This window comes from Neoarius graeffei, chromosome 13, assembly GCF_027579695.1.
Source record: "Neoarius graeffei isolate fNeoGra1 chromosome 13, fNeoGra1.pri, whole genome shotgun sequence".
NCBI lineage: Eukaryota > Metazoa > Chordata > Actinopteri > Siluriformes > Ariidae > Neoarius > Neoarius graeffei.
The window spans coordinates 45,580,900-45,605,395 of NC_083581.1; the positions used below are offsets into that span (position 1 = coordinate 45,580,900).

Sequence of the window (24,496 nt, forward strand, 5' to 3'; positions counted from 1 at the left end):
TGGCTGCTGGGCTCGAACTCAGAACCTTCTTGCTGTGAGGTGACAGTGCTAACCCCACTCACTCCTATAAAACACAATCCTGTATATTCTGAAGTTAATCCAGCCGTGTGTGTGTGTGTGTGTGTGTGTGTGTGTGTGTGTATTAATGATGTAATCATTATTCAGATTGTATATTGTTTATTGCACATATTGGACATATAAATTTAATATATTTATTACATTTATATTACATTTAATAAATATATTCTTGAACACATAATACATCCTAAATAAATACAAACACAGATATGGTCAGTGGGTGGAGTATTCTTTTAGTTGTTGTTGTTGTTATTGTTTGAGAAAGCTTAGTACAAACTTCACAATAGCTGTGGAACCCACAGTACAAAACAAAAAAGTCACATGTGTGTTGAGGTTTTTACAAATGTAGAACTTTAGTGAACAGTTCATGGAAGCTTCTGGGGAGGGATTGCAGGTTTTATTGAAATTCCCATCCCAATTTCAGCTAAAAAACACACAAAAAAGAATTGAAACTAGCTGAAAATGTTGGGTCATAGTAAAAGTTCACAGTAGAAGTTCATGCATGTTTCTTCTTGTTTTCAATATTTTTGGGAAACAAGTTAACAGTGGTGCATATTTCTGATTTGCGTTATACGTCTGCAATCTGTGGATATTATCCACAGAAACTGCAACACTGCTCACAGAACTCAAAAGACGAAGTTCATTAACATGAACCAAGTAGAAGGTGCAGTATTCATTTTTCTCATCATTGGTTTCTCCAGTAGCCCAACCTGAGCTGTAAAATAAAACTACCATACACTGAGCTGTAAAATAAAACTACCATATTCTTGTGCAAACAAAAGTCTCATCTCATCTCATTATCTCTAGCTGCTTTATCCTGTTCTACAGGGTCGCAGGCAAGCTGGAGCCTATCCCAGCTGACTACGGGCGAAAGGCGGGGTACACCCTGGACAAGTCGCCAGGTCATCACAGGGCTGACACATAGACACAGACAACCATTCACACTCACATTCACACCTACGGTCAATTTAGAGTCACCAGTTAACCTAACCTGCATGTCTTTGGACTGTGGGGGAAACCGCACCCGGAGGAAACCCACGCGGACACGGGGAGAACATGCAAACTCCGCACAGAAAGGCCCTCGTCGGCCATGGGGCTCGAACCCGAACCTTCTTGCTGTGAGGTGACACCGCTAATCACTACACCACTGTGCCGCCTGCAAACAAAAGTGTTTTCATATATTAGCAGATCTCCCAGCGGAGCACCATACCTAAGAAAAAATGGTAAACCCATCGAGTCGATTTTTTGTGGTTTGTCCGTGTACGTGTACCACCACTCATACACACCGCCTAGTGGCCAGTGTTAGTAATTACCAGTCATACACACCGCCTAGTGGCCAGTGTTAGTAATTACCAGTCATACACACCGCCTAGGGCGGCACGGTGGTGTAGTGGTTAGCGCTGTCGCCTCACAGCAAGAAGGTCCTGGGTTCGAGCCCCGGGGCCGGCGAGGGCCTTTCTGTGTGGAGTTTGCATGTTCTCCCCGTGTCCGCGTGGGTTTCCTCCGGGTGCTCCGGTTTCCCCCTCAGTCCAAAGACATGCAGGTTAGGTTAACTGGTGACTCTAAATTGACCGTAGGTGTGAATGGTTGTCTGTGTCTATGTGTCAGTCCTGTGATGACCTGGCGACTTGTCCAGGGTGTACCCCGCCTTTCGCCCATAGTCAGCTGGGATAGGCTCCAGCTTGCCTGCGACCCTGTAGAAGGATAAAGCGGCTACACTGTAAAAAAAATCCCGTTGTTTTTACGGAAAAACACTGGCAGCTGGAGTCACCAGAAAAAATCCGTAAAATATACAGCAAAACGGTAATTGCTTTTACAGCACAGCATGTACATTTTACAGTTTAAAGTAGCAAATATAACAGAAGTCCAGTGTTTTATATGCTGGATTTAACTGTAAAATGTACAAGCTGTACCGTAAAAGCAATTACCATTTTGCTGTATATTTTACGGATTTTTTCTGGTGACTCCAGCTGCCAGTTTTTTTCCGTAAGAACAACGGGATTTTTGTATGCTGGTTTCAATGATCTACTAGACAGATATTTTTTTTTTGGGGGGGGGGGGGGCTTTTTTCACCTTTATTGAATAGGACAGTGTAGAGACAGGAAATGAGCTAGAGAGAGACTGGGAAATGACCTTGGGTCAGAATCAAACCCGGGTCCCCAGATTCACGGTATGGCGCCTTAGTCGACTGAGCCACGACAGTGGCCGTTTTTGTATTTTTTTTAACAGGGCAATTATGTAATTTTAACTATCACATTCTGTTTTAGTATTACAGTTTGTCTGTGTTTAAACTACAACAATTTGTAAATTCTACAAAAAAATATGATCAATTCAACATATTCTTACTGTTAAATTAACAGTGGTATTTGGTGAGGAGTTTTACAGTATATTGATGTAAAGTACACACTGCTTCATTGTTTTTGTATTTACAGTTTTTTTATGTCATGATTTTACATAAATTCCCTGTTAATTCTACGGACATTTTTTACAGTGTAGAGATAATGAGATGAGAGATGAGACACACCGCCTAGTGGTTAGTGTTAGTAATTACCATTCATACACACCGCCTAGTGGTCAGTGTTAGTAATTACAGTCATACACACCGCCTAGTGGCCAGTGCTAGCCAGTAAAGAAATAAAACAAAAGAGACTGGCTATGATATAAGAAAATTCTACAACCCAGAAACAGATGGAGCTCCGCTTTTAGGCAGTGCCTAAATCTATATATTAAACTATTGTGGCATATAGCTCACACAGACCGACCACTGTGCACAGAGCAGCATATATCTGAATATAAATTTATTTATTTATTTATTTATTACAGGGGGCTGCAAAAGTAGGTATACAGTAAGGATAATTCCAGTATTACCAGTATTATAATAGTGGTGCTAGGTTTCATTTAATACTAACATTTTGTGTGAACATTTTTTTTTCATTACTGTATACCTACTTTTGCAGCCCCCTGTATAAACTTGTATGTTCATTGTGCATGTTTTTGGGGGTTCTCACATGATTGTTCTCCATCGTTATTAACAGAAAATATTCCCAAAAATGATGTTCACTATAATGAAATGTTGCTAAAAGGACCCTATTTTGACTCTCAGGTGCACCATGAGTGCATCACAGATTTATAGTAGACAAGTACATGGGAAATAGGGACGCTGGATTAAATGTTTCTTGGACTTTCAGGATTCCTTTAACTACAACTGAAGCTATAATAATAATAATAATAATAATAATAATAATAGGCCAAGGATGGCATGGTGGTGTAGTGGTTAGCACTGTTGCCTCACAACAAGAAGGTTCTGGGTTCAAATCCAGTGGCCAACAGGGGCCTGTCTGTGTGGAGTTTGCATGTTCTCCCTGTGTCTGCGTGGGTTTCATCCGGGTGCTCTGATTTCCCCCACAGTCCAAAGACATGCAGGTTAGGTTAATTGGTGTCTCTAAATTGACCGTAGGTGTGAATGGTTGTCTGTCTCTATGTGTCAGTCCTGCGATGATGGTGATTTGTCTAGGGTGTACCCTGCCTCTCGCCCATAGTCAGCTAGGATAGGCTCCAGCTTGCCCACAACCCTGCATAGGATAAGCAGTTACGGATAATGGATGGCTGGATAATAGGCCTATATAGATTGCAAATAAAGTTTTTGAGGCAGTTTTTGTATTTTTATTAGTTTTTTAAATTAATTTATATGTCAGAGATCTTATTCCTGTTATACCACAGAGATTTGTCAACAGTTACAGTTTTTAATTTTGACTTTTAATGAATGACACATCATGCTTTTTTATACTTATGCAATGTCTTCAGTACAGAAGACTTTACACTTTGCAGTTTTCTTGATAACATGGCAAGCTATGTTTTTTTTGTCTTAATCACTTCAAGGGAGAGAAAAATGAGAGGCTAGTGAAGGAACAACTGTTTATAGCTGCTATAATGGAAGTGAGAACAGAAACTAACTTCAATATTGGGAAATTTACTGGCTTTTACAAAGCACTGACACTCAAGACTCTTCCATCAATGTTATATAAATGTCTCCTAAAAGAAAACTTCACCATAACAAAATTGGCTAGCCAATGAAGCACATTTATATCATGGTCAGCAAACCATTTGGTAGTAGTTTTGGCACTGTGGGCAGGTGCTAAGCCCTACTGGAAAAGGAAATAGGCATCTCCCTAAAGCTTGTCAGCAGATGGAAGCATTAAGTGCTCTAAAATCCCCTGGTAGATGGCTACATTGACTTTGAGCTTGATAAAACACAGTGGACCAACACCAGCAGATGACATGTAACCCCAAATCATCACAGACTGCAGAAACTTCATACTGGATTTCAAACACCTTGGATTCTGTGCCTATCCACTCTTCCTCCGGACTCTAGGACCTTGATTTCCAAATTAAATGCAAAATTGACTTTCATCTGAAAAGTTTTCAGATGTTTCTGAAAAGAGGATTTTGGACCACTGAGCAACAGTTCAGTTCTTTCTCTCCTTCGCCTACGTAAGATACTTCTGATGTTGTTCAGGAGTGGCTTGATATTAGGAATGTGACAGTTGTAGCCCCTTTCCTGAAAATATTTGTGCGTGATGGCTCTTGTTGCACTGACACCAGCCTCAGTCCACTCCTTGTGAAGTTTTTCCAAGTTCTTGAATCGACTTTTCTTGACAATCCTCTCAAGGCTGCAGTCATCCCCGTTGCTTGTGCACCTTCTCCAGCCAGCCTTTTCAGCAATGACCTTCTGTGGCTTACCATCTTGGTGGAGGGTGTCAATGATTGTCTTCTGGGCAACTGTCAAGTCAGCATTCTTCTCCATGATTGTGGTTGTGTGTACTGAACTAGACTGAGAGATACATGGTATTTATACTGTTTTACTCAAACTTGAAATGAAATATTCTCATATTTTGACAATTTTTTTTTAAATTTCTTTTGCTGGAGGTCATAATTACCAAAATTAAAACAGAAAACTGCTTGAAACATTTTAGTTTGTGTGTAATCAGTCTAGAATATATTAAGGTTTCACTTTCTTAAATATGGAAAATATTAACTTTTTCATAATATTCTAATTGCTTGAGATGCACTTGTGTGTGTAGCTTAACGTAAAGTGCACACACGCGCACACACACACACACACACACAGCCTCTGTTTTACTATGACATACGCACTCGTGTCCTGTACCTGTCATTAACCAAACTTTGATTAATTGTATCTGCTTTCTGGTTTACATACTCATTCTGTTCCCTGGTTTGCGAGTCTGCCTTTTGCCATTTATTGTCCTGTTTGCATATCACCAGATCCCTGCATGATTCCTGACCCTGGTTTTGTCTATTGATCTGGATTTGGTTGAATGTGTTAAAGTAAAGGAAACTACGGTACTTGCAACCATCACACACCCTGCTGCCTGGCAACAGACCACACCCACTTCCATTTTAAATCCGTATATGAAAACAGATACAAATATTGTTACTAAACAGATGAAGATACAGATAAAGGCATTGCATTACATCCCTAGTGTGTATGCTTATGTTTGTGTGTCTGTCTTTTTTCTGTGTGTCTCTCTATAATAATAATAATAATAATAATAATAATAATAATAATAATAATAATAATAACTTTAATTTAACAGTTTACAAGCACAATTTACACCATCAGTCCAAGAGAGGGCGATACCTATTTGTATTCATGCACAAGGAATTATCAACTAACCTCAAAAGCTGAGTCTTTCAAGGTGAGAGAGCGTGTGTGTGCGTGTGTGTGCTCGCAGACTTGTGTTTGTGTGTCTGCCTCTGTCTCAGTCTTGCTCAATTGTCATCTTCCTATCTCACATCCTGTGTGACATATACCCAGTGTGATTCAACCCAGAGTGAGTGAGTGAGTGAGTGTGTGTGTGTGTATGCGCGCATCCTGCATCATCCTGTTCCGCTGAAATCTTGGCCTCAGATCTGACACATACAAACTCTAGAGACAAACACAAAGTTACACCTTTAGCACGCACACACACACACACACACACACACAGATGACTTGTTATTTTTGTCACACACTCGTGAGCAGCTTTCAGCTAAGTTAGGATGATTGAGTCCAGTAAGTATATAAATGTTCTATAATGTAAGCATTTTGTTTGTGTGTGTGTGTGTGTGTGTGTACTTTACGTTAAGCTACACGTCCTTATGTTAAGCTACAGTTTGCATGAGGGAGTGTGTTAATGGAGCATTTTGTTCTAGACATGTGTGTGGAATTTTTTTGTGTTTGTGTCATATACACTGTATTGTACTGATTATAAAACAGTATACTGGTTCGCTGTTGGTTAAAGGTCTCACTAAACACTCTATCTCCTCTCTTCTATCGCCTTCATTTGACTACTTAAGTATACAAGTTTGTTTAAAACATTTCATGCATTAAATGAGACATGAGCATATTCAGAGATGGTGTTATTACCATGCAGTGAGGATTTAATACTGAAATTGCATTCATCTGTATTCAGACCACAGAAGTAACTCTGGACTATTGGGAAGATATGCCAGATTCTGAACATAAACTTAAGTGCATTTTTCTTGTGTCATAACAGCTCGAGAAAGGAGCAGTATTACTGTAGCTCCACTGTCTGAAAGTTCATGTATCCACAATACATCATATTGAATTTTACGTTTTAGCTGTAAATACACTCAAACTAACTACAGAATGTCATTTGATTTATGAATTAGTTATGAATTAATTATTAATTTCAATTAGGACTGGCATTATGAATTAAATTAAAGTGAATACATTTCTCCATGTAAATATTCATTTAACTTTTGGACCGAAGTCACAGACTTTGAATACGGCCGGAGGTTTGAAAATTTTTAGACTCAAAAGGCACTTTTTGTCCTAATGATGTGGTGGGTACAAACTTTTGAGCACGTTGATAAAGACACACTGAGTCTCGGTTGCTGTGATATTAACATTAACATTTTAACCAAGTTTTAGTCAGAAAACTAAATGAAAATGAAACTGTTTTTGTAGATTGAAAAGTAAACCAAAGGGGTCAATAATTTTGCACATCAGCTTAATGATTTTCTCTCTCTCTGTTCTTCATCAGGTCATTCCATCTATTCCATCTTCTGCTGTTGTTGTTCTGTAGAGTCCCGGTAAGAGAACCTCCTCATAATGTACAGAGTTACTTTCCATCCATCCATTCATCCTGTCATCTGTCTACCCATCCATCTATTCATTCATATACAGTATGTTTTGTATTTTTTCCCTCTCTTTCATTTGATTTTTGTCTCAGCACCAGCACACGTGTGGATCTGAATTCTAGAGATGAACACAAATCTTCATCCTACACATGCAGAGTAGGAAATTATCCATCCATCCATCCATCCATCCATCCATCCATCCATCCATCCAAGTCACTTAATTATTAGCAATCAATAATATCCTAAACTGTGTTTATTCTGTCCTTCCTCTTTCCTCTCCTTCATTTTAATCTTATCTTTTTTCCTTTTGTTCTTCTTTCTTTTTCTCCCCACCTTTTCTTTTTATCCTCCTCTCCATCTTATCTATCATCTCCTCTAGAGTGGAGCTTAAATGACAGAAAATAGCTTTTCATTCATTTTATTTGGTCTTACCCCCTGAACATGTTCAATTTATACTAAAAACCATATCGACAAAGTTTGTGCATTATAGCTTAAATTTTAATAGTAACTCAGTCAACTCAAAGATTACAAAAGTAATTTATTTATTTTCTTTTTACAACTGTCCATTTTATGTCTATTCTAGTCGGTACTATATCATCAGTTGTTCATTTATATTTATTTATTTTATTTACATTTGTGTACAAATTGTAAACTATATTATTATATAGTTTGTATACAATTCTACCCCTTTGCATTTCTGTGATAAAGCTCACTGTGATGGCTTCTTGTTTAATGTATGATGTATATCATTTTCTTTTCTTTTATTCCATGTATGTGTATAGTAAGTTTTAGAAAAATTAGACACGTGTTCTTGGGCAGCTCTGTATTTGTATATATTGTACAGAACTACAGATGCAGAACATATTCGGATAATTGCACACAGACACGTATTCAAAAGAAGTACCCATTCTACAGGCTTTTTTTTTAGCCTATTGGTACTTTCTTTTTGATATATTTTATCAATAAAGTAAATAAAAATATTGTTCAACAAAATAGTTTATTTATACATTGACAATTATAGCAATGTGGCATATTTACCATGCACTAGTTCTGTATCCAGACTTCAGAGGTACTCAAAAAAAGTGTCTTCAATATGGGTATAGGTAGACCTAGGGCCAGTAAAGGCTTTTTTCCTACGTATATTTTCAGCTTATATTGTCAGGCACTGTGGGATGGGATCAGCTAGATTAGTTAGCTCCATAATGTTAAGGCCAATTTATGCTGACAACGCAGTCCTCGCAGATGGCGTTGCAGATGGCGTCTGCGTAGCCCCCCCCCCTTCGCAGACGCTCTGCGCGCACCTCCCAAAAATTGTGACCACCGCAATAAACCCTTAATAAGCTGATAATATTTAATGCTGCCCCAATCCATTCCAGTGTAGTATTATTGTAGGCCCTATATTGAATAATGCCTCTAATGACAGCAGTACTTATTTGTGGCGGACTTTGTGCCTTGGCTGCCAAACTTCATGCTAATTGAGCTACCGGTTAGATTTCTTCATCTCATCTCATCTCATCTCATCTCATCTCATGTCATCTCATCTCATCTCATCTCATTATCTCTAGCCGCTTTATCCTGTTCTACAGGGTCGCAGGCAAGCTGGAGCCTATCCCAGCTGACTACGGGCGAAAGGTGGGGTACACCCTGGACAAGTCACCAGGTCATCACAGGGCTCAGAATTTTATATATATATAAAATTAGGTGGTAAGAGGGTCATATTTAATAACTTTAAAAATTAGCTCCACCCTAATCTCTTCTTTTCTCTTCCTGTTATAAAAATTATTCCCCAACTATCCATCTGTCTGTCCATGCATCTATCCTACACCACCTCAAACATCTCACCATAAATCAAAACATATCCATCCATCTATCCATCCAACTATTTATCCAACAGCCATCCATCTGAAAATAAATGTAAATACATACAATCCTTTGATCCAATCCATCCAAGTATCCATCCAAAAATCCATCCATCTATTCATTCTTCACTAATACATTTTTAGATAATGAGATGAGATGAATATTAAAACATATTTACAACATATTTTCCTCGATCTCACCATTACCCTCTTCTCTCCATCATCCCTCCCTCCATCCAGCCGGAGCGCTCAATGAAGAAGCTCCCTCCACCCCCTCCAGTGGATGCCACTGAGGAGCAGGTGATAGTCATAGCACTGTACGATTTCATGGCATGTGAAAGTGCAGACCTGAACCTGAGGAGAGGAGAGGAATACAGGATCCTCCACAAACAGGACCAGCTGTGGTGGAGAGCAGAGGACCAGTGCGGGTGTGTGTGTGTGTGTGTGTGTGTGTGTGTGTGTGTGTGTGTGTGTGTGTGTGTGTGTGTGCGCGCGCACGCGTGTGTGTGTGTCTCAGTTGATGACTGTAATTTCTCTTTGTGTCTTAGGAATAAAGGGTTCATCCCAAGTAACTATGTCACGGAGAAACACAACATAGAGGCTAATGAGTAAGTAAGGACACACACACACACACACACACACACACACACACACACACACACACACACACACACACACACTTTAAGCATGTCTCTGGTCTTACAGATGGTACTGCAAGAACATTAACAGGTCTGAAGCTGAAAATATGCTGAGACAGGAGGTGAGTGGAATTTATCCACCCATCCATCCATCCATCCATCCATCCATTCAATTATCCATAGTCATCCATCTGTCCATCTGTCCATCCATTCATCTATTCATCCATCTTACCATAAATCTCAACGTACCCATCTATCCATCTTCACTGCACAGTTCTCTGAACTGTAGACTTCAACAGCTCTGTTTACCCACAATGCATTGCTGCAGTCTGACTCATGGTATAAGTGTAAAAAGAAGTATTTATTTGAGCACAACATAATGGGAAGTTTATATGGGTGAAGCGGAAATGTTGGAAACTTCAGTTTATTGTTTCACCACTCTGAAACGCCCGTGTGTGTGTGTGTGTGTGTGTGTGTGTGTGTGTGTGTGTGTGTGTGTGTGTGTGTGTGTTTCAGGATAAAAATGGTGGTTTCATTGTAAGAGAGTCCAGCCAGCCAAATCGCTACACGGTGTCAGTCTATAGTAAGGCCAAAAGGTAAAGTATCTCTCCATTCACTAATATCACTGTGTTCTGATTGGATGAGAGCAGTCCAGTGTGTTCTGATTGGATAAGTTGATTGAATAATTAACTGATTATTAATAATTACAATTAACTGATTAATGATTGATTATTGATTTATCAGTTGGTCAACTGATTGATGAGGCAGAATGTGGGTGAGCTACAGTTGCAGTCAAAAGTTTACATTCACTCATCATGGACATGATGACAATATTGGCCTTTCAATAATTTCTTTGAGCTGTTCTTTTTCTGTGGTAGAATGACTGTACAATGTACATCTTTCATTAAAAAAATAATTTAGTGCACAAGTTTTAATTTATTTTGGGTTTCCTGAAATCAACACAAGGTTAAAATTATATATACAACCAATTAAATTATTAATTCACTCATGCTGAATGTTCCAAAATGTCTTTTAATTTGCCAAGGCCAAGGCCTCTTAACTTCCTGTTAGTGATCGTGATTGACTACAGCTGGTAACATTTTCTGTGCCAACATAAAAAGGGTTTGTTTAACAAATACAGGTTAAAAGTTAAAAGGAGGTGTAGCCACTTTGCCAAAATCTGGAAGAGGACCCAAGCTGTCACCCTCAGCTGAGAGGAAATTGATTCGGTTGGTTAGAACAGCCCATGAACCACCAAGGCACAGACCTGCCATGAACTGAAAGCTGCTGAAACACCAGTGTCACTACTGTCAATGGTCAAGCAAACTTTACACTGTCGTGAGCAAAGAGGCTGCTGTCAAGAAAGAAGCCCCTGCTCCAAAATCGACACCTCCAAGCTCAACTAATGTTTGTAGCTTACCACATGGACAAAGAAAAAGCCTTCTGGAGGAAAGTTTTATGGTCAGTGATCCCAAACACATCAAAGCTGGTTATGGAATGGATAACGCAGGTTAACATTAAGCTTTTGGAATGGCCTTCTCAAAGTCCTGACCTCAACGTGACTGAAAATATGTGGACTGGGCTTAAAAGTTGGGTCTGTGCCAGGAAACCACCAAATTTAACTGAACTTGACCGATTCTGCCAAAAAGAGTTGCCAAATATCCAACCAGAATTTTGCCAGAAGCTTGTTGATGGCTAACAAAAGTATCAGGTCAAGGTGAAACGTGTTATGGGACATTTAACCAAATATTAGGTGTGCTATATTTATATTTATGACACTGTATGTATAATTTTGACCGTGTGCTGATTTCAGGAAACCCAAAATAAATGAAAACTTGTGAACCAATTTTTTTGGATTAAAGATGTACAATCTTTCTGCCACAGAAAAAGAACAGCTAAAGAAGTTCATTGGAAGCCCAGTATTCCCATGACATTCATGTCCATGATGATTGAATGGAAACTTCAACTGTATAAAAAGTTGCTTTTATGATTGATTGACTGACTCACTGATTGGCTGATTGATTGAATGATTGATTGATTAGAGAGAGCCTGGGCGATGTGAAACATTATCAGATAAAGCAGACAGAAGCAGGAAAGTTCTTTCTGGCTGAGAATTACACCTTCAGCTCCATTCCTGAGATGATTAATTACCACAAACACAATGCTGCAGGTAACAACACTTCTACTCTATCATTTACGTTATATTTATATTCTATTGAATACTGGGTTCTATTATACATTCTAGGCTGTTCTTTAACTTATTTAGTTTTAATTTTCTATTCTATAATTTAGTTCATATTCCAGACTATTCTATCTGTAACAGTCTTCTATTGAATTATTTTATTTGAACTCCACTATTGATTCAGCTCTTTTATTCAGTAATCTAATTTCTCCGATGCTACCAAGCGGACTGACCAATCACAGTTGTTGTAGTCTGTGGCACCACATGTGTAGTTAAATTTCTGGAGAGGTGCACGTCAGGCTATAGTGTAGGGTACCCTATGGCAAAGATTTGACACAGAAGTATAAACTGGCCTTTAGACACCATAGATGGAGATGTTTGCACTGGTTTCAGAAAGAAAAATGTCAAAAACGAATGTCAAAGTCAAAAACATCACACCCCTGTTCCGCAGTGCTGGTTGTCCCTTTTACACAGACATCGATCCTGCCTCTAGCAGTCGTTCCAGTTCAGAGGCAGAACAACACAGACCTGCGTTCCACATTTGGACATTTTATACAGAACATGAGGGGGAATAAAACTGTAAGATTCCTGCCTTGAACAGGCTGTGTAAAAGGTCTCTCTCTCTCTCTCTCTCTCTCTCTCTCTGAATATCTGAAGAATCTTTTAATCTTATTATTAGTCTTACTTTATGTGGCACGTCCGCTGTATACGTCCCTATGAACGAGTTGTTACTCTAAACATGACAACATATTAGAAAGAGCATATTAATATAAACCTACAATTTTTGTCAAAGCCAGAACCAATCAGATTTGAGAATTCAGCCACACTGTGCTATAAATCTACTTTTATTTTGAGTTTGAATTATTTTCTTTTTTTCTCATTGTAATGGACAGGTCTTGTAACAAGGTTGCGTTATCCTGTTGGTCCAATGGAACAGTGTATCCCTACTACTGCGGGATTTAGCTCAGGTAATAAACACACACACACTCACCACTATATTTGTATATTAGTCATAACACTACAGGGCATAGTAACTGTGATAAAACTGTGTGTAAGAAATAGAAATCAATACAGTAATGATATGTGTGTGTGTGTGTGTGTGTGTGTGTGTGTGTGTGTGTGTGTGTGTGTAGACAAGTGGGAGATAGACCCGAGTGAGCTGACTTTCATGAAGGAACTCGGCAGTGGAGAATTCGGAGTGGTGCGACTGGGAAAATGGAGAGCACAGCACACAGTGGCCATTAAAGCCATCAAAGAGGGAGCAATGAGTGAAGAGGACTTTATAGAGGAAGCCAAAGTGATGATGTGAGACAGACAGACACACACACACACATGCGCGCACACACACACACACAGAGTAGGAAATTATGATGCAAACCATTACAAATGTGTGAAGTTTGCATGTCCGTAAATTTAAACTGAACTTAGTTTGGCATTAACATATAAAGGAAAAAACACACACAATGGAAAGTTTAGTGTGCCTGATGGGAACTGTAGTGAGCGAGGGGGCAGAAAGATGTGAAGAGACCTGACTGAGATAGAGAAAATGACAGACAGCATCCTGAGTGTTGGTGTGAGAACGCTTTCTCTTTTCTCTCACTCTATCTCTGTATCAAACACACACACACACACACACACACACACACCAACTAAGCCACTTCCTGTGTGGGGGGTCTACAGTTCTAAAAAAGAGGAACGTCATTTCCTGTAGTGGGTTGACACAGACATACTTACAGAGCTGAAATTTAAGTGTAGTGTAGTGTGTGTGTGTGTGTGTGTGTGTGTGTGTGTGTGTGTGTGTGTGTGTGTGTGAGAGAGAGACAGATGTCATGATAAAAAACATGATAATCCTGACAACATGAAGTGCATTTTTAATTTAAAAAAGGCAGTATGTTTACAGCATAAATAGTAAAATTATTTATTTCCGAGGTTAAGGTCAGGGTCAGATTTACAACTAGGTGTAGAAAATTAGTATTACGTACTCACATATATATATACTATACCGTATATTTTAGTGTATGTACGGTCCTGTGTCCTATAATTAAAAAAAAACACCACACTATAACTAATAATATTTGTGATATTAAACATATTAAATACTGATGTCAATGTAAAATATAACCCTGCAATTTTTCCTTTTTTCTATGTTGTATCCACAATATTCCTGAATCCTAACAGGTCACATACAAGATGTGAGAAACACTTTCTGTTACTATGTAAACTAAATGATCAGAAAGTGAAAATTGTGGCAATTTTACTACAAGCTTCAGAAATAAGGAAATTTTACATAATCTTTTTTTTCCTGGAAAATGTAAATAACTTTAATTATCATGAGTTAAAATAGGTTATGAAGGTAATGAATGTACCTAAATAGAGATATTTTAAAGATGCACTTAAAAAAAATCTTAATTTGTATGATGTAGTTATTTTCCTTTTGTTAAAAAAAACCCCAACATTTCTGAGAAAACCACACCCCCACTCCTCTGGGGCAGTTTTTTTTTTTTTTATTTAGAAAACGGAAGTGTCTACTGACAAATAATTTCTTAGAATCTAATAACTTGGAATGCTTGGGAATTCTCTGTGTAATGCCAGTTTTAAACAACTGATAACAGGATCATCCTAGAAAATGAACTTTTCATGTAAACTAGTGTGATATTGTGTGTATCATTAGTGTATTAATCTAAATATAAACATGTGAGTGAAATGTACAAGATCTGTGAATTTGAATACAATGCAAATTGTAGTGTAAAGACATGGTTTAAGACATGGTTGGGAACCAAAATATCCCCACAAGGAAAGGAATATCTGATAGTTTTGGTTAGAAATGTAGCTGGTCCCCAGGAGGATAAATTAAAAAAAAACTTTTTTCAAACGTTTAAAAAACTTTTGGTTACTTTGGCTAAGTTGATCATTAGATTTAGGTGTAGCATAGCATTAATTCACTGTGTTAATAATTATTACAATGGAAGTGTGTGTGTGTGTGCGTGTGTGTGTGTGTGTGTGTGTAGGAGGCTGTGTCACCCTAAGCTGGTCCAGATCTATGGTGTGTGTACAAAGCAGCATCCGATCTACATTGTTCTCGAGTTCATGGAGAAGGGCAGTCTGTTGCAGATACTGCGTCAGCATGGCAACAGTCTGGAGTGTGTGCAGCTGTTGGCCATGTGCCAGGACGTGTGTGAGGGCATGCAGTACCTCGAGCACAACAATTTCATACACAGAGATCTGGTACACACCACTTATTATTATTATTATTATTATTAATAAAACATAATTTTATGAGGACTGATACTGTATTCAGTCCCAGTCAAAAGTTTGGACACCCCTACTGATTCCTAGGTTTTTCTGTATTTTGATTATTTTCTACATTGTCGAACAATACTGAACACACCAAAATTATGAAATAACATCTGGAACATATACAGAATTATGCAGTAAACAAAAAAGGGTAAAAAAAATGTGTTTCATATTTTAGATTCTTCAAAGTAGCCACTGTTTACCTTGATGATACTTTACACACGATTGTCATTATTTTAACCAGCTTCATTAGGTAGTCACCTGGAATGCTTTTCAATTAACAGCTGTGCCTCATCAAAAGTTAATTAGTGGAATTTATTGCCTTCTTAATGTGTTTGAGATCAAACAGTAAATAGTAAATAATAACAATACAGTAAATAGCCCTACACCTGTAGTAATCCATGTCAAGAACTGCTCAACTAAGAGAAAAAGAGAAACGATTTCCATCATTACTTTAATTAATTTACTTTTAACTAATAACAATTTAAAAAATTTTGAATTAAAAGGTGTGTCCAAACTTGACTGCGACTGCATATACAGTATACGGTATACAGTGTGTGTGTTTATATATATATATATATATATATATATATATATATATATATATATATATATATATATATCAGGGCTTTACATTAGCACCCGCCAAATGTGGGTAAAATTCGACTTTGACGGGTAATGCCTTAAGTCCCAGTAGCCACTTTGGCGGGTGGTTTATTCTGTGGTATGACAATATATTTTAATTGCAGTTTTCTCTGAAGGCATCTGATATAATAAACGCATTGCAATGTAATATTACGTGCCTACAACTCCCATGAGCACCTGCATAAACATTCTGACAACATGTTAGAATTGTTTAGAACGTTTGTTAACATCTCAGATAAAATCAGTGATACGGTAACCTGCGGTTAATGAACGAAGCAACAAAGTTTCTGACGACTGATAAGCGCACTATGTGGCGGCATATAGCTGGAGTTTCAAACCCTGCTGCTCAGGAAAAAAGGGGCAGAGATGATCAGGGCCAGAGCAGCATTTTAAAATCACTGAGGTCCGTGATGCGCAAAGCGCGCGCCGAAAACTTTTCGACATATTTAAATGAGTGGGGTGAATTACACGCCACACAAGAGATCTATTGCTGAAATTACTTTTAATAGTGTTTGAACTGAATATCATCAGTTTTGAAAAAAAAAATAATTTATGTGGCAAGAGTAAGAATAATTTAAGCTTGTTTAATGGTTTGATCTGGCCCAAGCAATGAGGACAAAAAATATCCTAACCATATAGCCTATGCAACTAAGTTGCATTAACAATCTGGCATCCGTTACACCTACACACAAAAAAAAAAATTCTGGAAAAAAATCAGTATACACCACCATGTTTTAGGCAAAGTTATCCAAGGCAAACATAAGTTGAAACTTTCCACTCTATTGCTTTGGCTTATCGAATGATTTATTTTTAAAATCACAAACAAGGCAGGCTACAACTGCACCGCTTTGAAAATGTAAATTGAACAGCTTCATGAAAGTGTGCTGATGGTTGCCATGGAAACCCCGTGTCTCCTGCACTGCGTTCCTCCCCCGAGTCGCGCGCTCATTCGCTTTTGAGTTCTTGGTCTCAGAGCTGCACGCACCAAACACACACAGAAGACATTTAACATAATTAACAATGCACTTTTTACAGAGAAGTTTTAATGTTATTCTTTTTTTTTATCCAGTTGAATACAACCCCGATTCCAAAAACGTTGGGACAAAGTACAAATTGTAAATAAAAACGGAATGCAATGATGTGGAAGTTTCAAAATTTCATATTTTATTCAGAATAGAACATAGATGACATATCAAATGTTTAAACTGAGAAAATGTATCATTTAAAGAGAAAAATTAGGTGATTTTAAATTTCATGACAACAACACATCTCAAAAAAGTTGGGACAAGGCCGTGTTTACCACTGTGAGACATCCCCTTTTCTCTTTATAACAGTCTGTAAACGTCTGGGGACTGAGGAGACAAGTTGCTCAAGTTTAGGGATAGGAATATTAACCCATTCTTGTCTAATGTAGGATTCTAGTTGTTCAACTGTCTTAGGTCTTTTTTGTCGTATCTTCCGTTTTATAATGCGCCAAATGTTTTCTATGGGTGAAAGATCTGGACTGCAGGCTGGCCAGTTCAGTACCCAGACCCTTCTTCTACACAGCCATGATGCTGTAATTGATGCAGTATGTGGTTTGGCATTGTCATGCTGGAAAATGCAAGGTCTTCCCTGAAAGAGACGTCGTCTGGATGAGAGCATATGTTGCTCTAGAACCTGGATATACCTTTCAGCATTGATGGTGTCTTTCCAGATGTGTAAGCTGCCCATGCCACATGCACTAATGCAACCCCATACCATCAGAGATGCAGGCTTCTGAACTGAGCACTGATAACAACTTGGGTCGTCCTTTTCCTCTTTAGTCTGAATGACACGGCGTCCCTGATTTCCATAAAGAACTTCAAATTTTGATTCGTCTGACCACAGAACAGTTTTCCACTTTGCCACAGTCCATTTTAAATGAGCCTTGGCCCAGAGAAGACATCTGTGCTTCTGGATCATGTTTAGATACAGCTTCTTCTTTGAACTATAGAGTTTTAGCTGGCAACGGCGGATGGCACGGTGAATTGTGTTCACAGATAATGTTCTCTGGAAATATTCCTGAGCCCATTTTGTGATTTCCAATACAGAAACATGCCTGTATGTGATGCAGTGCCGTCTAAGGGCCCAAAGATCACGGGCACCCAGTATGGTTTTCCGGCCTTGACCCTTACGCACAGAGATTCTTCCAGATTCTCTGAATCTTTTGATGATATTATGCACTGTAGATGATGATATGTTCAAACTCTTTGCAATTTCACACTGTCGGACTCCTTTCTGATATTGCTCCACTATTTGTCGGTGCAGAATTAGGGGGATTGGTGATCCTCTTCCCATCTTTACTTCTGAGAGCTGCTGCCACTCCAAGATGCTCTTTTTATACCCAGTCATGTTAATCACCTATTACCAATTGACCTAATGAGTTGCAATTTGGTCCTCCAGCTGTTCCTTTTTTGTACCTTTAACTTTTCCAGCCTCTTATTGCCCCTGTCCCAACTTTTTTGAGATGTGTTGCTGTCATGAAATTTCAAATGAGCCAATATTTGGCATGAAATTTCAAAATGTCTCACTTTCGACATTTGATATGTTGTCTATGTTCTATTGTGAATACAATATCAGTTTTTGAGATTTGTAAATTATTGCATTCCATTTTTTATTTACAATTTGTACTTTGTCCCAACTTTTTTGGAATCAGTGTTGTATTTAGCGTACAAATATATTTTCAGCTCTTAAAAATGACCGAGGTCCGGACCTCGAGGGCCTCATAGCTGGCTACGGCCATGGAGATGAACAAGACGCTAATAGGAAGATAAGACAGTTCAATGACAAATGGAAGTTCGGGAGAGATTGGCTAGTTCATAGCAAAACCGAAAATACCATGTACTGCGAAGACTGTAGAAAGTCTGTCAAAGACAGGCACCAGTAATTTTAAACTCGAAACTATAAAGGACCATGAAAAGTCAAATGCACACATCGGTACTATAACATCAAAACTGGCGAAGACGGCTGGTTCACTACAGGACAGCATTGCTTTCAAGTCTCTGGCTGTCATGAAGTTGGCTGAGCTGGAGAGGATGGAGCTGCTGTTTAGAAACATTCACGCGATTGGAAAGAAGTTGATCCCGCCCCAGCTATCAACTTACGGCATGCTGGAAGCCTCAGGTCACAAAGGCCATTTTTCATGGACCATTCAGACTCATCTGATGATGAATGTAATGAGGACATTTAATGTCTCTCTCTACACACACACACACACACACACACACACACACACTATTAATAGATAATACATAATATACATAATAATACTTGATAATACACATAATACTTGCATATCAAAACATCAAATGTTTTTCAATGATAAATGTTTTGAATTGGACTTTTAATATTAGAATCAGTTCAATTGTACTGAATGTTATTTTTCATATTATACGATATTTCATATTGTAAGGGGTTTGAATTTGAGTTCAATAAACAGAATACTCTCTCATCTCATCATCTCTAGCCGCTTTATCCTTCTACAGGGTCGCAGGCAAGCTGGAGCCTATCCCAGCTGACTACGGGCGAGAGGCGGGGTACACCCTGGACAAGTCACCAGGTCATCACAGGGCTGACACATAGACACAGACAACCATTCACACTCACATTCACACCTACGGTCAATTTAGAGTCACCAGTTAACCTAACCCACATGTCTTTGGAGTGTGGGGGAAACCGGAGCACCCGGAGGAAACCCACGCGGACACGGGGAGAACATGCAAACTCCACACAGAAAGGCCCTCGCCGGCCACGGGGCTCAAACCCGGGCCTTCTTGCTGTGAGGCGACAGCGCTAACCACTACACCACCGTGCCGCCCATACAGAATACTCTGTTTATATTTTTGTCTGAATTGGTTGCATGTTTTCATATAGGGAGCTACCTTAAGAGCACTGAATATTTGAGTGCTACTGTAGAGATACATTATACGCTGCCATTCATAATTAAGTCTAGATCTTCCGAACTTTAATGTATCATGGTGAAGAAAAAACTGCGATTTCCTGGCAACAAAATTGTGGCTAGCGAAAAGGCTGAATGGCTAGTGACTCGGGAAAACCACTAGCCACAGTGGCCGGTGAGCAAAAAAGTTAATGTAAAGCCCTGATATATATATATATATATATATATATATATATATATATATATATATATATATATATACAGAGAGAGAGAGAGAAAAAAGCGAGAAAGAGAGTTGTAGTCAGAAGTTTACATACAGGGACATGAACATCATGCCAATAACGGGCAATAATAAACCACTATTACAACGTCCACTCATCAGCTACAGAAAACAGACACATGGCTCCACATACTTAACAATTATTTGCTGAAGGCGAGGTGAATATTGGTGAATAATGACTGAGACAAAGTCAAGGTTATTATTCACCGATATTCACGGAGTGTGAGGTGGATAATTGTTTTAGTATCAATACACAGAAGATTATGTGAGAAATAATTTTTTTTAAATCATATTTTAAAAAATAATTTATTTCAAACTTCAAAAACAGCACGTCACCGTAATGCGTGCAGACTTGTGTCACTGATCTATGCCGAGTCGCATAAAATATTTTGTTTGGAAATAAATAAAATAAATCACGATTCCACCTTATCCTTGAATAGTTTTAGCCCAAATTTTGTAGCATCTTTAGTGTTTTTAGGAACAGCATTTTCTTTCATAATTTCTAATTCTTCCTCGCTTACAGTGATGAAATGCTTAGCCGCCATTTTGCCAAGTTGCTTGAGGTGATTATCAAGACATAGTTTGACCAGCATGCACAATTTCCTATAATCACCTCTGTATATATATATATATATATATATATATATATATATATATATATATATAATATGTGTGTTTCTATTCCGCCAGGCTGCAAGGAACTGCATGGTGAATGAGAAGAATGTGGTCAAAGTGTGTGATTTCGGCATGGCAAGGTCAGACATGTTCATTAAAACAGCTGCACATGTGCACACACACACAAAAAAAATCTTCATTGAAAATGTATTAAATGTCTTTGTTTTATTTACAAACAGGTGAATTAAAAAATATTTGCTGCAGGTGGACACAATAATTCATGTGTGTGTGTGTGTGTGTGTGTGTGTGTGTGTGTGTGTGTGTTTTGCAGGTATGTGTTGGATGATCAGTACACAAGCTCACTGGGATCCAGGTTCCCAGTGAAATGGTCTCCACCTGAAGTTTTGCACTACAATAAGTTCAGCAGCAAATCTGATGTCTGGTCCTTTGGTACACACACACACACACACACACACACACACACACACACACACACACACACACAATTCCAAATCAAATGTTTTCAGAGAAATAGAAATCATCAGTTGTGCAAGGAAAAAAAACAGTTGCTGTGAAAGCGTAGGGAAAAAAAAAACTCTGCCCACAACAACTGCTATTTTTTTCTGGAAATTATTACAATTGCAATTTAATATTTATGAATAAAACAGCACATCATACTTTCCTGTTGTTCCTTATCTTATAGCAGCTATAATCAGTCATTCCCTCAACAGGCTCTCTTTCTTTCTCTCGATTTAATTTACTAAGGCAAAAAAACTGCAGCTTGTCATGTTACTGAGAAAGTGTAAACTTCTCTTGTCCTGAAGATGTCCTTAACCTCATGAAAGCTTCACCACATCAACGATTTACATGCATTTTTAATCTGTTTATCATTAGTTTAGCATCTCTGTGAATGAGCTTTTACTATAGAAACAATAACATTAGAACAAGCTCATTAATATAAATTATCTGAGGGTTTTGTGTGTGTGTGTGTGTGTGTGTGTGTGTGTGTGTGTGTGTGTGTGTGTGTGTGTGTGTGTGTAGGTGTGTTAATGTGGGAAGTGTTCTCTGAAGGACGCACTCCATTTGGGAACCGGCCAAATGCTGATGTTGTGGATGAGGTGACACAGGGAGTGCGACTGTACAAACCACACAAAGCACCAACAAACATCTACAACATTATGTATGACTGCTGGCATGAGGTACACACACACACACACACACACACACACATCTAACAACTAGTTTATATAATCATTCTATAATTATATAATCATTGTAGTAATGAGCACTCTGTGTGTGTGTGTGTGTGTGTGTGTGTGTGTGTGTGTGTGTGTGTGTGTGTGTGTGTGTGTGTGTGTTTTCAGCGGCCTCAGGGTCGGCCCTCGTTCTCCCAACTGCTGCAGAGCATTAAAGACATCGGTGAGGAGTTCACGCTCTAGACAAGACAACAGCAACAACAACAACAGCACAAACTGTACAACAACACACCACAACTACACACCAGTGACAGTGTATATGAGTGAACAGCATGGTGACATTCACTCCCGTTGCGTGGGTTTGCATCCATTTTTTGGTTGAAATGAAAGTCACCATCTTGCAAAAATTGAAGCCAGAGAATGAGCATGAGATACAGCCCACACTGCTGATCACAGTACGTGTTCATATCCATGAACATCAGCTACCTCAAAATGATGAATACAGCTTTATTAATTAATACGTAAAATTCTAAAGTGTAGTTATATGAATTTCACCATTGTCAGGCATGACTGACTGAGCTACTATTTGCTATCTAGCTGACATTATTCATCATTTTAATCCAAGTCATGTAAGTACAAGTAACAAACATAAGGTACCAACTGAAAATATAAACAGCAGTCAACATTTATATTCAACGTACTTTTAAAGAAAGAAAATTGCTTTTATTCTCTGCTCATTCAGTTGGTGGAATTCTTTTAAAAAGGAAAGATTGACGAAACTTTTCAAACCTCTTCGAGTGTAAGCTAGGGTCATACAGTAAATTATCTTGCAATAAAATGTTGCTAATGTTAGCTCAGGGTCTGTTAGAACAGTTTACTACAGAACAAAACATGACTCTGCTACAGAACTGTCAAAGTTATCAATACTGTAAATCTACAAAGTTTATAAGATGTTAACTGAAATTGGCTGGACTTCAGTCAGAGCTTCAGGTGTGTGTTGGAAAGTGTGTGTGCGTTCATGAGGCTCCACTTTCATTTCTAGCCCAAATTTAAACTGTCAATCACCTCATTAAATACACACTTTTAGTTATCAAATAACTCCTATAAAATTAACTTATCAAAAGGAGAAATATTGGGGGAGATATCGACTGAACTGAAATTACAGAACACTATTCCCAAAAATAATTTGTGGAGATGTAAATTAAAATGGAAGTTTGGCTTATTTTCTGTTCATTAACATGGGAATAAGTGGAGTTAAATAATGTTCTGCAGCCAGCCACTAGGGGGCCACAGAGACATTTTGGACTTTACTTTTAAACCCCTGTTACAAAGTCAACTCATCAACTGTAGAAAACATCACCTTCTATACAGAGGTTCCATCGCCTCCCATATAGAAATGAAGCCAAAATTCCACCACCATGTTGTCAAATTTGGAGCCAGAGTCTGCGCGGTAGAGACGGGAATCGAAGTCAGGTTCACCCACTTCCTTCGTAGGTCTGCCCCTTTCTCCCAGTGGTATAAATGATCAGATGAATATGGGCACATTCTCAAATTCTCTTTATCACATCTCTCCAGAGCTGAGATATTTTCACCTGGAGATATTTCACTAATACGGCTGCGTCTAGGAGAGAGAGAGAGAGAGAGCTACATTTTCTGTAGCAGGGGCAAAATTTCCAGCGCCCCAAAACCATTAAATTCGGCGATGCTGATTGGCCAAATATTTATTATTTTTCCCTAGCAACCATACATGATTGGCTATTTCGCTGCACTTCTGGGGCACTTTGCCGAGCGCCCAAGAAGAGAAATGATCCGAGTCTGTCGGTGGAAATTCACTGTTGAATGAGAGTCAGTTGGTGGAAATGTTGTTTAAATAATTCAGATTGCATGTAGGCACACACTATTAAGTAAAACTGACATTGATAATAAAATTTGTAAAAAAAAAAAAATATATATATATATATATATATATATATATATGTGTGTGTGTTATTTAGGGCGTCACGGTGGTGTAGTGGTTAGCGCTGTCGCCTCTCAGCAAGAAGGTCCAGGTTCGAGCCTCGTGGCCGGCAAGGGCCTTTCTGTGCGGAGTTTGCATGTTCTCCCCGTGTCCGCGTGGGTTTCCTCCGGGTGCTCCGGTTTCCCCCACAGTCCAAAGACATGCAGGTTAGGTTAACTAGTGACTCTAAATTGACCGTAGGTGTGAATGTGAGTGTGAATGGTTGTCTGTGTCTATGTGTCAGCCCTGTGATGACCTGGCGACTCGTCCAGGGTGTACCCTGCCCTTCGCCCGTAGTCAGCTGGGATAGGCTCCAGCTTGCCTGCGACCCTGTAGAACGGGCTAAAGCACGTTGAAACTCATGGGGATGAGCACTTCTAAACATGGTCCTGCAGCCAGCCAGCAGGAGCACAAGACCTGTGGTGGCTTCACTGTTTAGAGACAATACTCTGTCCACTGTCACTGTTTTCTACAGTCAATGAGTATACTCATATAAAAATCACTGGAACACACACACAACTACACACACTGCTCTGAAATGTCCAGTAATAACTAGATCATATGAATGTCAAAATGTTAGAAGATTAATGTGTATCGATATATTTTTGTAATAAAAAGACTTAAAAACAA

At 38.7% G+C, this 24,496-nt stretch overlaps 1 protein-coding gene across 1 annotated transcript; it reads left to right on the forward strand.

Annotated features, from left to right (window-relative positions):
* Positions 1 to 5,947: 5,947 nt before the first annotated feature.
* On the forward strand, positions 5,948 to 24,496 carry txk (TXK tyrosine kinase). Its single transcript, XM_060937834.1, has 15 exons — positions 5,948 to 6,151; positions 7,146 to 7,194; positions 7,335 to 7,398; positions 9,342 to 9,529; positions 9,650 to 9,709; positions 9,807 to 9,861; positions 10,256 to 10,335; positions 11,782 to 11,909; positions 12,815 to 12,889; positions 13,055 to 13,226; positions 14,930 to 15,146; positions 20,750 to 20,814; positions 21,006 to 21,124; positions 21,716 to 21,873; positions 22,039 to 24,496. The coding sequence occupies exons 1-15, from the start codon at positions 6,139 to 6,141 to the stop codon at positions 22,111 to 22,113; spliced, it is 1,518 nt and encodes a 505-aa protein (XP_060793817.1). The 5' UTR covers positions 5,948 to 6,138; the 3' UTR covers positions 22,114 to 24,496.

Bases quoted from the DNA above. Each gene is read 5' to 3' on its own strand.
- txk (XM_060937834.1), top strand. The intron at 15,147-20,749 runs GTACACACCACT...CTATTCCGCCAG, and splicing joins ATTTCATACACAGAGATCTG to GCTGCAAGGAACTGCATGGT. The intron at 20,815-21,005 runs GTCAGACATGTT...TGTGTTTTGCAG, and splicing joins TGTGATTTCGGCATGGCAAG to GTATGTGTTGGATGATCAGT.